The 13,368-nt window shown below is 48.2% G+C and overlaps 1 protein-coding gene across 32 annotated transcripts in view; it reads right to left on the minus strand.

Moving 5' to 3' along the window:
- The window catches only part of SUSD1 (sushi domain containing 1), a 165,543-nt gene that overhangs the window by 151,116 nt on the left and 1,059 nt on the right, over positions 1-13,368 (minus strand). For 10 of the 32 annotated variants that reach the window (XR_007401016.1, XR_007401012.1, XR_007401018.1 and 7 more), the window contains exons 1-2: positions 4,053-4,587; positions 729-884 (exon numbers count right to left, since the gene is read on the minus strand). Coding sequence is in view for 16 of the 32 variants with exons in the window: in XM_049091903.1 (XP_048947860.1) it covers positions 729-884; positions 4,053-4,179 (283 nt within the window). In the remaining 16 variants the exon portion in view is untranslated. Of the gene's footprint in view, positions 1-728; positions 885-4,052; positions 4,589-4,610; positions 5,307-13,368 lie in introns of those variants that run through there. The other 22 variants (XR_007401010.1, XR_007401011.1, XM_049091909.1 and 19 more) reach the window with 7 other exon arrangements.

Below are 13,368 nucleotides of genomic sequence, written 5' to 3' on the forward strand. Positions count from 1 at the left end.
CTACCACATGCCCAAAGCTTCAAAGCTACTGAGATCCAAAACAATGCACCCCTCACCCAGCTCAGTCCTCTGAGAGGAAGTCCCATCTCTAACAGGGCACCTCGCTGTTAGAGACGTCTCGGGAGCCATCATCACCATGTCCACACCCTGGGTCCTAGTGGGCAGTGTGCACAGTGGTGGGTGCCAGAGCCACCCCAAGAACACCCCACCTGGGGTTACAGAAACCTGCAGCTGGCACATCATCTCTGAGAGTCCCTCCTTGTTTGGTAGAAAAACGTTCAAACACACAGAATATTCTAGAGAAAGAATATTACAGTGACCTCGCATCATAGATCGCCCCCCCCCCAAGATTCAACAACTGTTCAGTTTGTCATTTAAGATATCTTCTAGATCAAAAAAAAAAAAAAAAAAAAAAAAAGATATCTTCTAGATCACAGTAACACTAGGTACTTCATAATACCCCTAGATACTCCAGCATGCATCTCTGGAAATAAGAATATTACGCCCAATATCACGATGCTGTTATGCCGGCGAACAAAGCTGACAATAATTTCCTCTTACTAACTAACACTCAGTCCACGTGCAAATTTTCCTCTAGGCCTTCTCAAAGGAGAGTCCCTCCCTTCGATCACACCCTGTCCCGGCCCTGCCCTCTCCCTCCTCCACACGCCAGACACTGTCCTGCCATCACCGCAGCCGCCCCGCCCCGCCACCCCCCCCTTGAGTACCTGTGCAAAAGGTGCCATCATTGGGAATGAATGTTTTGTTGTTGTTCGTGGCTCGATATCCTTCGAGGCAAATGCAGTAAAAGCCCCCGAGTGTGTTGTGGCAAGAGGTGTGGTTTCCACAGACCACAGTGGCTCCAAACTGGCACTCATTTTTATCTGTTGATACATTGAGACAAGGCAAGGAAAGAGCTATCAATCCATACCATGTTCAACAACCCAGACTGTTCTCCTGTGCTACAGACTCAGGAGTTGCCATTCTGTGACAACATCCCCATGGTCTATTTGGCCAGCCTCTGCTCGGGGTGGTTCTCAGACTACAAGGCACGGGCCTCTTGTGGTCATGGGCTAGGTGTATCTAAAACCCCAAGAGAGGGGGGGGCTGGGGGGCTCAGTCGGTTAAGCAGGTGGCTCTTGACTTCAACTCAGGTTGTGATCTCAGAGCAGAGTCTGCTTGTGATTCTCTCCCTCCCTCTCCTTCTGCCACCCCTTGCCCCATAGGAGCATGTTCTCTCTCTGTCTCTCTGTCTCTCAATAAATAAAATCGTAAAAACAAAACCACAAGAGAAACCCAACATCTTGATCTGAACATTCATCTTATTTGAGGACTGGGAGAAGGGGATCCTTTTTCAATGTCTCCATACTCAAGAAGCCTTGTCAGAGAAACAAATCCAGCAGCATCCCATTTTTTCCAGCTCAGTGAGCCACTCTCTTGCTTCCTTCATAAAAGGCAGAGGAGGATGATTTTTGCATCCAGTGATTAACCGGAAAATTTGTTACTTCTGAGTTACCAGGAAACACAATGGAATTAGTGCTTAAGCCTCATCCGGGAGCAGAGCTAATATTGTGGCAGGAACAGCTCCTGCTAATCGTCAATGACCCATGTGAATAATATTAGTCACCCAGGGAGAAGGAGCTGAAGTATAGGACACTGGATGAGTCCACACAAGCCTGCCCTGGGTATTTTTAATTCAGCCACTTGTCACGATGTCAGATGAAAGTAAATCTCTCTCCTGTCTCTGTCCTGTAGCCCAGGGGTTCGAAAACTTTTTCTGTGAAGGGCCAGCCGTAGGTGCCTGGTTGCAACTGCTCACCCATGCAGCCACAGACAATAAGCAAACAAATGAGCAACGTTGCGTTCTAATAAAACTCTGTTTACAAAAACAGGCAGCGGCCAAATGTGGCCTGCAGGCCAGACTTTGCTGACTGTGCCCTGGCTGCTACCATCAGAAGAACTTCTGTGGCCAATTTCTTATGCATTCTTTCAGGGCCAATCTGTCCTGCTAGTTGGGTTGGGTTGGGTTGGTTTGGCTTGGTTTGGTGTTTGGTTTGGTTTGGTTTGGTTTGGTTTGGTTTGGTTTGGCTTGGCTTGGCTTGGCTTGGCTTGGTTTGGTTTGATGAGGGCGGGGGAGCAGTGCCATCAATTGATGAACCAGAGTTTTTCCTGATTGTTATTTCGTGTTTTACGACAGCACTGGCTCCCTCGGAGCACGTTAATGGCCTCTCACAATTGCACTTGATTCCTGCCAACTCAAAAGTACCCTTTCCAAAATCCAGTGTTCCTTTTTTTTTTTTTTTCCCATTTTCCTCACAGGTAATATATTTTTTGAAAATGTACCTGAACGTGGAGCACAGTCCATTTGCTAACACCATCTATGGTGAGATCTGCATGGGGGACCAGAGAAACAACCCTAAGGCCTGGGCCTGGCCACGTGTCTAGCCCAGCCCAGAAGCCCTGCACCGGTGGCCACATCCTGCCACCCATAAAAAGGCCCATTCCTGTCCTTTGCTATTGTTTCTGAGACGGGTCTCCCCCGCAGACTTTACCAGAAGGGACAGTGGGTTTGGGGAAAATCCTAAACTTCTGAGGTCCCTGGCCTGGATGCCATGTTAGGGCACGTCTGGCACATGCATCCTGTGGCCTGGTCTCAGCAGGCCAAGTGCTGGGATGTGCCATGTCTAGCATCTGAGAGCAAGGTCCACATAAGTTAATAAGGCCTTCCTCCCAGGAATAGAAGTTTCTATTGGCAAGCCAAAGAGCAATCCAGAGTTCGGGGAGCTTCCATGGGAAGGGAGCTACACTCGGGGAGGGAGCACAAAAGGCTTGTCTGCTCCAGTCCAACCTCATTTCCAAGCCCCTGCTAGCAAGCCGTGGCGGGGGTGAGGGGGACAAGGGGGGCCAGAAATGCCTCAGGGGCCTCAGGCTGCCAGGCAGCCACAAGTCTCAGGGGCAGAGTCCTGAAGAAAGAAGGTCAAGGGTGACCCAAGTCCGGCCCGCAGGAACAGGCAGTGGTGTGTGCCTGAGAGCCTGACTCTGTGAAGTTGAAATATGATTTGGGGAACTTGGAATTATTTGGGTTTTTTTTTTAAGATTTTATTTATTGATTCATAAGAAACACACACAGAGAGAGGCAGAGACACAAGTAGAGGGAGAAGCAGGATCCCCTCAGGTAGCCCAATGCCAGACTCGATCCCAGGACCCTGGGGTCACAACCTGAACCGAAGGCAGATGCTCAACTACTTAGCCACCCAGGGGTCCCAGGAATTTAGAATTGTTATTTTTTCTTTAGGAAGAAAAGAACCCAAAGATACCACAAGGTTGTGTACCGTGTGCCAGTGCACAACCCCAAGGCAGACTATCAACTGTGCCCAGCACATCACAAGGCTGCTGGGAGAAAACTGCTTCTCCTAGCATTCATTGTTACAACCGGGCTGTGAGATTCTCCTTCTTTCTGAATTGGGCTTGAACTGGATATTGGATGACCCTCAGGGCACGGGGGAGGCTTTGAAGCAAAAAACAACCTTGGAGAGTTCCTGGTAGTCTTTGTATTCCTTTAAGCCACCCAAGATCCCAAAGGGCTAAAACTCCAAAAAAATGGAGGATGGACTGTGACAGGCCTAGAATCCAAAGCAACAGTATTTCACCACTTAGCCAAAAAAGTCCAACAGGCAATTGTGTTTTCTTTTTCCTCCAGGCACTAATACAAATCATCTTGCATCAAAACCACCAGGAGAAATTAAGAAGGCAAAATTCACTCAAGTTGTTAAATTAGACTCAAGACTCTGAAACAGATTCCAAATTTGTGTGAGGTCAGAGAGTTTTCCAAAGATTCAAGTTCAATGACCCTCTAACAGGAAAGATACTTGCCTGGAAACATTAAAGAAAGGCTATATTCAAACCCTGAAACAAAGGCATGGACAGCCCCTCTTGTAACAAAAGCATGTGAACAAAACAAAACGTCTTCCCCACAAGGTCATTAGCTCTTTAACATTAGGGAATCTTGTTACTGACTCACCTTTCCAATTCACCCAGGATTCAGAACTTACCAACACAGTGAGTCCTCCCGTTGCCCACAAATCCATATTTGCAAACACACATCTTCATGCCTTCCATCTGCTTGCAGGTAGCATGCTCATGGCAAGTGGCACAGACATCTATACCAGAAGCATACATCGTGTATTACAGGAAAAGAAAAATTCAATCACCTCCTCTGGACAAGTCACATTTTGGGTAGTGGACATTTAAAATGGAGAACCAAAATTTGAATAGCAGAATTATAAAAGGTAGATCTGATCCCATCCTTCGAAACCTGCAATGGCTGCTCATTTTCCACAGAGTAAAGGGCAAATGCCTCTACCTGGCAGTCAAAGCTCTGACCATTTCGACTCTAAGCTAATCCCTCCAAGCCTCACTGTTCCCAAACCCAAACCACACATAATATTCTCTATGCAGGAGGCTGACGACTCTTTCCCACATATGTTATCCCATCCTACTTCATGCCATACTTACCATGTTCCCTCCAAGCAGAATGCCTATCCCTCCTCTCCTGTCCAGCTAGCACCCATTCCTACTTTTTTTTTTCCATTCCTACTTTTAAGACTCACCTTGAATATCACATTTTCCCTGGTATCTTCCCCATTCCTCTATTCTTGTGGAAAATTAAATGTATCTACCTCTGTGCTCCACTAACACCTGCACATTCCCACATCAACCACGTTAATGTGTCATTATATACTGTTCCAGCTCTGTCTTCCAAGCTGCGGAGCATGAATGAGCTTCTCCTCCAGGACACGGATTATTATGTCATCTGCCCATATGTCATCACAGTGCAGTAGAAACATTCAATAGACTTTTACTGACCGAGTGGATAAAGGAACTTGCAATCCTACTTGCTACAACTCAAAAAGCAAGTGGAAGGGAGAAGAACCCATCTGTCTATTACCCTATCCAGTTTGCTTGGGGGAAAAAACTTAATGTGCTTAAGATGTCAGTGAGATGAACAGCCGGGTCCCCAGCTGGGTGACCAGATCCTAATCACATAGACAGGCAGCAAAAAGGCGTGAGGCTGACACACACGAACCTACTAGATGGTGATTGATATATGGCCCAAGGTCAAACAAGAATTTCTACCTGAGGCCATGTGAGATATCATGTTGTCCTTTTGGGGTCTGTAATTTCAGGAGTGGCCTGGTCAGGAGAGTCAGCACGGAATTCCATCTTAGTCTAGGCCCCACTACCACCCAGGTAATAAAGACTTAGCCCTCGGGGTTGCTCTAGGCAACTGACGCAGGGAGATTTCCAAATACAGACCGCCCCTGACTTACAATGGTTCAACTTACAATCTTTCAACTTTACAGGGGTACAAAGGCAATACACGTTCAGTAGAAAGTGTACTTCAAATTTTTAATTTTGTTCTTTCCTCCAGGCTAGGGATATGCAGTGTGATCTCTCTCATGGCAGCCAGCCGCAGCTCCGGCCAGCCATGCGATCAGAAGGGCAAACAACTGATAAACTCACAACCGGTCTGCACCTACATGACCATTCTGTTTATGGCTTTTAGTATAGTGCTCGGTACATGACATGAGATAGTCAATACTTTATTATAAAATAGGCTGGAAAAAATAAAAAATAAAATAGGCTGGGTGTGAGATGATGTTTGCCCAACTGTAGGTGAACAGAAATGTCTTATGCACATTTAGTAGGCCAGTCTAAGCTACAATGGTCGATAGGTTAGAAGTATTAAATGCATTTTTGACTTAGGAGATTTCCAAGTTCTGATGTAACCGGATCGGTAAATTCAGAGGATCAGTACTGATCATTAACCACGCCTGCTTTTTCTTTTAAAACAAATATGATACAGAAATAATACAAACCACTGCTTTATCACCAAGTAATACAAAATTAACCATGGAATATTCACAAATTTTAATATATCCCAAACCATTAAAAAAAATGCAACAAAGTGCAAAAAAAGTAGAAATTGTAGAAGCCGTACTATAGGACTACCTCGTAATAATGTAGAAAGACTACAAAATAAAACACAAGGCCCCAAAAGAAACCTACTTGGAAACTTCAGAACATTCTCCTAAATAATTCTTGGGACAAAGAGGATAGCAAAACTGAAATGTTTAAGGGAACCTGGCTGGCTCAGTCAGTAGAGCGTGCAACTCTTGATCTCAGGGTTGTGAGTTTTAGCCCCATGTTGGGTGTGGAGATTACTTAAATAAATAAAAATTTTTTTAAAAAAATTGAAGTATTTAATACTAGATACAAAGATGTATCTACTCCAGCAAATTTGAGTTTTTCATGTTTTTGTACTTTAAAAGATCCAGTTAAACACTGCAGATTTAGCTAACTCTCAAAGCTCCTCCTCCCTCAAATGGGATCAAAGACCAGAAAGGTATAAACCCTGGCAGACAAGATGAGAGCAGATGAGGATGTCAACAATATTTCAGAAGATGGAAGAGATGGACATAGGCGAATGGCCTGAGAGGAGGAACTAAAAGGCTGTCCCAAAGGCTCAGGAATTGGGGCCACTGAGTGCTGCAGAAGGTAGGTATAAGGGACAGGACTCAGAGTTCAAGGAACCAGGTAAAAATATGGATAAGAAGTAGGTGGACACCCAGTTCTCCTCGCTAGCTCTGGCAAAAGATAGAATTTACAACCTGGAGGAAATAGACTAGAGATGCTCTTGCTCATGGGGGCAACAGGCAAGTGAGAATGGGTCCCTGCACCTAAATGTCCATCAGGGTGGAGTAAATTTAACACACAACATTTTTAAATGGTGCCATAGGACATTGTCTATTCATAATCACATGTACCCCAAATCCTGGAAGTACCTTTTAAATATTGGATCCTGGGTCAAGCCCCTAAATCCAGTATCGATCGACCAGATAACGATGAACACTCTCCCTAGTGTGTGCGCATAGTGCAATAACAAAAAATAAATATCATAGTAATGAAATCAACAAAATGGTAAAATGTTTAATTTTTTTTCTTATATGGAATATTTGTTTTTATAAAGAGGGCAGCATTTATGTACCTACAGTTCCAGAAACTTACATCAGATGGGAAAAAAGGATTATTTCATTCAACTGTTGGGTGAATCTAATAAACACACACACAAAATAAACACACACAAGAAATAAAGTCATGCCACCCACTCAGGTAGATTAACAGAAGTCCAGTCTGAATTAGTGAAGGACAGAATGTAAAGTTGTTGTTTTTTTTTTTAAATAAATCAAATTAAGTCCAAGTTCATTCAATAAACAGAACCAAACAAAATAAGGCCTTGTAGGAAGGCAGCCAGATACAGGGGGAAAGCATGCCCTGGAGCTGAGTATCAGAACTAGATCCTAAATCTAGCTGAGTCTCAATCACTGGAGGACCCTTAACAAATCACTGAACCTCTCTGGATCCCAGTTTTTTCATCTATAAAACAAGGGCCTTGGGCTTCTCACGTTTTAAAGGGCATTCAAGGGCACCTGCATGGCTCAGGTCATGATCTCAGGGCCCTGATCTCAGGGTCTCAGGAATCTGCTGGTCTCCCTCTCTCTGCCCCTCCCAACATATATTCTAAGATAAATAAATACATCTTTAAAAAAAAAAATGCAAAAGGCATTCAAATCACCTGGGGATAGCGCTAAACCACAGGCTCTGATGGTGGGGAGGGCACATTTTGCATTTCTAACAAGCTCCCAGGGGAACCACATTTTGAGCAGCAGGGATTAAGTGGCCTCCAAAGTCTTGTCCCCTAATCAGCTGATACATCATCCTTAGGGTACCTGTTTTAATGACCCACTAAGAATTATTTAGCAAAGTGTAACCCCAAAAGGACAGTACTTGGCACGTCTGGCTCAATAAATGTCTGTTCCCCACATTGGTAAAAAAGCCAACATGTCTCCCAGGCCACCAAAGGCTTCTGAGCCCACCTGCAGAAGGAAAGCCATTTCCAGAGGAAGAAGGGCCTCAACTAAAGTTTCTTATTCAGTCATAATTATTCTCATCTGCAGGGCCTTATATGGCAGCTTCTGAGTTCTAATTGCTTGAGGGACTAAGTAGCTTCTTGGGGGGGCGACACAAGTTATCCTAAGGGAAGTGGCAGGAAGCACAACCCTAATCCAAGAAGAGACAGGGTGGGGAGGGTCGCTTCTAACTACACCCCTGTTTCCACTGTTCATGAGCCCCTAGCTCAGCTAAGAATCACCTAGAGAGAGGGGGACCTCCTCATCCCGGTTTTAATACTAAATGTCCTGCGACCCACTAAAGCCCTCACTATGGCACAAACCGAGCAGCTGGTCCCCCGACCTGGAGAGCTTGTTAAAACAAAATCCCCAGAGATTCTGATTCGGTAGGTGTGGGGTGAGGCCTGAGAATGTGCATTTCTAAGGAAGCTCCCAGGTGGACCCCACCTCTAGTAGCAGTGCAAGTCTAGTTCAACCTCAGGGGCTTGGGTCAGAATCCTGGCGAAAGACGAGGGAACAGTGAGGATGTTTGTCACCAAGTCTAGACTGATGCATAGCGTGGCTGGACCACGGTGACAGAGGTAAGAACCCAAGGAATGGAAATTCTCCGGGCGGATGGAATGATCCCCGCGCCTTTGCTGTACAGCCCATGGGTGGGGGCGCAGCTTCACATCTGGATCAAGGATGACTTACTTTTGTCATCAGCAGACTGTTGAGAAGAGCAGAGAGGCGGCCGCCATGTAGTGACGGAGGGCACTGCTGCAGACGTGAGGGGCCCCCACCACCCAGAACAACTGGCAGAGAAACAGGACAGTGGGCATTCCGAAGACTAGACGGACAAAATGGCTAAGGACTCTTTGTAACTATTCATTGCACCCCCAGCGAGGATGCCCTAGATTCACTTCCCTTCGGCACTGTATCGACCAAGCCAGCTAAAACCACATCCAACGGTGAGAGGGCGACACAGGTCTTGGTGGTCCACCCAGGCTGGGAGACTTCTCTCTCGCTCCCTGGGTGACACAGCCAGTCCTCCAATGTTCATCTGGGAGGTGGAATCGTGTTGTGAGGATTCAAGGAGAAATAGAAACGCTGCCCGAGCTCAAAAGCACTCGGCAAAGGGTGATTTATCTGAATATTTGTGCCTCTCTCCATAGATATTGTTATTACAGCTGGAAAGAGGTCGTGCGAGAGGCAGCACCTGCCACTTGGCACAGCGGTTCCAAGCAGGGGTGAGAGGGATGAGGGGTACCATCCTAGCTCCGCCACTTGCTGGCTGCATAGTCCTAGATCAGGCTCTGGGCCTCGGCTTCCTATGAATCTGAATATGAGGCTAATAAAAACCCACCTCATAGGCTGCTGTGAGGAATACAGAACGAATGAGTTAATATACATAAAGCAATTAGAATATCTCAGATGCCACTGTAACAACCACGCGACAACCCCGTTAGGGAATACATGAAGGTACTGGTAGCCGGCCGCCTCCCAGTTACACTAATGAGGAGGGTGATGGAGAGCTGCGTTAGTGCAAACACCCAAAGCAGTACCTCTGTGTAGACACATGCCTACCTGTTGGTGGGGCTGAGAGTCCAGGATCCAGGACACCCTAATTTACATAATCACCCCCTGCCTTCCCCACAGCCTCCCAGCTTTCTGAGTAACACCTGACTCAGACCTTGGAGCTCAGCATCCTCAGCCCTCGCCCTCTCGGCCCTGGCCTCGGCCCCCTCCTCGCCTCCACGCACAGGTGGGCCTGGACCTCAGCACCGGCTGGTGGTTCAATGTGCAAGCGGCAATTTAAGGGCAGTGGCAGCACGTGGACTTCGACGCTACAATGAAGAGGTCCGACCCCGGCCAAGGGAAGAAGGTGGTTTGAATGCACAAATGGAGCGCTTGCGTTTGGATTTTAATCTGATCCCCAGCTAGTCTCAGTGAGACCAAGCAAATGCCCTGCACTTCCTTCACGAGAGCCTTGTCTCTCAGGAAAACTGTGTGCAGATTTGTGGGAAGGGAGCGAATGACCTGAGGGAATAAGGAAAGGGGGCCTAGAACTCAGGAAGAGAAAGCATTCCCAAGTCTCCCACCTTCCAGAAAACTGTATTGCTCTTAAGGGATCGCATCAAATTCCAGAAATGGAAGGAACTTGAGAAACCTCAAATTCTCTCCTCCCCTCATCCCTGACAAACAAAACAAAACAGAACCATAGCCCCTGCTTTAAAATACCCCCTCCCCAAATCCCTCAAGACAGAGCATTCTACTCTCTCAGGCAAGACGATCCCTGCAGGGTAGTGGGATCCACCATGTATTTCTCTTCCCCACACCAACCCAAGACCAACATTCCCCATCAAGAACCCGAGAACTTGGTGTAAAATGGTTATATAGGGCCCTCGGCTTCCTTTTGTCCTCCTGTGTCCACGCTGCTGCTGAATCAAGACCAGCGGACAGTGGGGACCCCCACACATGGCCTCCAGACCTGGAACCAAGCCTCACTAAGTGCCCCTATTTCACAGCTTTTGAGTTTGGAGTTGAGCAGCCTTTCACGTAGGCCACACCCTCGGTTCACGTCTGGCACGTCCCCCGCTCCCGCGTTCTCTCAAGCAGGCGGAAGACTTTTCTAGGTAATCCATGCAATTAATTTCCACTGTCTCCCCCACAGAGTGAAGGCCAAGAGGCCACACGTGGTACCCGGGGCCTCAGAGACGGAGGAACCCATTTTAGGATCTGACCAGAAGGCTGAGGAGGTGCCCAGGGCCAAGTCCCCAGAGGCCGAAGACAGGGCAAAGGGACGATCTTCTTCATCTGCTTGAATCCGCCTCCCTTACTTTGAGCAACTGTCACTCACTCCAAAATAACTCACCCCACCACCACCCCCTAACCCCCCGCCATTTCTCCTCCTTCCTACCCTGACTTAGGATGCAAGAGTGAAGAGCGGGCCTGTGTGAAACACACTGACTGGTGATGGACGTGCCTACGCTTCCTACAGCAACAACAATCTCCCCAGGCCTCTCCACCATCACTCCCCCCAAGATTCTCAAGGCCTCTGTCTGTCCTCTGGCCTTCCCAACCCAGCCAGTCCTGAGCCAACAAGTCCCCGGCCACTCCCAACTCCACCGCCAAGCCAGAGAAGGCGAAGAAACAGGAATGACTGGTTCCACCCCTCCTCACCCATTCCTAGGCTTCCATTCCCCTGGGCTGGGCACCCCACCCACCTCTCAACACCCTTCCGCTCTATCAACTATGTGCCTCACACTTCCCTCACACTCAGCAACTCCACTCTCTCCTCCCTGCAACATCTTTGATGACAGGTCAACGAACTTCAGTGCACGTTACCAGCCAGACACTGAAGGGACAAACAGACAATGGCCAGGCCGTGTATGAAAATAGCTGACCCACGTGGATCTGTGGGTCACCAGCCACCAGCCCAGGAAGCCAAACCATGAGCTCTGTAGCGGTAAGACCCCAACGGCCAGGCTCGGGTCAACAACAGCTGGCTTCCCTAATTGTGGCCCTCACTTTCACACTCAGGACCAACCCGAGAAGGCCCAGTACACTCCCCCAGCCAATCACGTAGAACGGCTGCTGTGGGTAAGCCACCTCCAGCCTCTCCCTGCCCACAGCCTGGGCCCAGGGCACCCCGGAAGCCTTCCCCTGTGACCCACTATCAGCTCTTACACTCCTCTGCCTGCCTTTGAGTCGGATAAATGTCGGTGATGCTGACGGGCTGTCCCGCCAGAGCCGCCTCTGTATCACCAGCCCTTGCCCGCTCCCACGTGGGTGGCCTTCACTTACTCTCACGCCCAATTCCTCATACAAGCCACCGGCCCCCACCCACGTGAAGCTCTTGGGCCAGTAAACAACTGCACTGCGACATGGCATGGAAGTGTGTGGGGTGAGGGTGTCAGTACAAGTACGTGGGGCCCCTACAAGATCCCGGGCCCCGGATCCCTGGGCCTGCAAGGGAACTAACTGGACAGCTTCCCGGGAGGAGGGAGGAGGGAGGATGACGGGGCTGGTTTTGAAATATGAATAGCCCTCGGACGCCTGGGCGGCCCAGCAGTTGAGGAGCGTCTGCCTTCGGCTCAGGGCGTGATCCCAGGGTCCTGGGATCGAGTCCCGCATGGGGCTCCCTGTAGGGAGCCTGCTTCTCCCTCTGCCTGTGTCTCCGCCTCTCTCTCTGTATCTCTCATGAATACATAGATAAAATCTTTAAAAAAGAGAAATGAAGAGCCCTCACTAAGTGGACATCTGTGGGGGAGGGAAGAGCTGTCCTTCTCCATTCTTCCTCCCTCCCCTCGCAGAGACTAAGCTTTCCCCCTTGCAGGCCAATTTCGCTTTTGGACATGCTCCATTAAATACCTCATTTATTTCTGCATTTTCAAAGTCTCCTTCTCCTGAATAATGCCCTTCATGCTACAGTATGCTTGTGTCTGCTACCACCCCGCCCCCCCCCCAAAAAAAATTCTTGCACTGACCTGGCCAGCCCAGCTCAATACAATCTTCCCTTTCCTTCTAACTTCTTTAGAGAGTCCCTTTAAGAGCCAACCAACACCTCTGCACTCCCTAGGGCCCCTGCACCTGGCTCTCACCCTCACTCTCTGCTAGCCCTGGCCTACGCAGACCAGAGCCACCAAATCCAAAGCTTTTTTTCCCAGTCTCCTCTCCCATAGCTCTCTGTCCGCTGGTTTCCTTGAAACTGGACCAGCCCAGTCTTCCTCCCACTTGTGTGGCCACTGCTCTTTCTCTTCCATTTGCACCTGCCATCTAAAATGAGCCTTCCCCCCCAGTCTGGCCTTGGTCTCCTTCTTCTCATCAACTTCAAGGCTTCAAGGGTCCACCAAGTCTCCACCACTGTCACACACCTCTTGTCCACAGTCTTAACTCCTCATTCAGTTCACTTCTTCAAGAAGTCCTAACATCACCACCTCAAATTCTGGATATCCAAAATGACTTCTCCTTCTTCCCAAATCTTATTCCTCCTCCTATGGAACCATATATCCAAGTCACCCAGTCCCCAAATCTCTTTGTCCCCTTTCTCTTCTGTCCACCATAATGTCTGTTGTCAAGTCCCGTGGTTCCATTTCTACCTTACTGTCTACATCCAATCTCCTTCTCCTGCTATCTTTCTGGTGGAGCCAGTCCTCAGAACTTCTAGGCCTGCTGTTTCAACTTCCTCAATGGTTCTAAGCCTGCACTCATTTCCCACATCATCCCCTGGAAGGAAATCCGCCCTTAATAGAACCAGATACTTCAAGGTTGTAAATGAAGAAAGGATGCTACCTTTGTTTCACCATCTAATCCCAGTAATTCAGTGGGACCATGGTGGACCGTTTCCTAGGCTAGAGAGCTTTACCACAGATTCTGAAATAGGCCCCACACATCTACAGGTTTTTATACACACTGC

Source organism: Canis lupus, chromosome 11 (genome assembly GCF_003254725.2).
Source record: "Canis lupus dingo isolate Sandy chromosome 11, ASM325472v2, whole genome shotgun sequence".
Taxonomy (NCBI): Eukaryota; Metazoa; Chordata; class Mammalia; order Carnivora; family Canidae; genus Canis; species Canis lupus.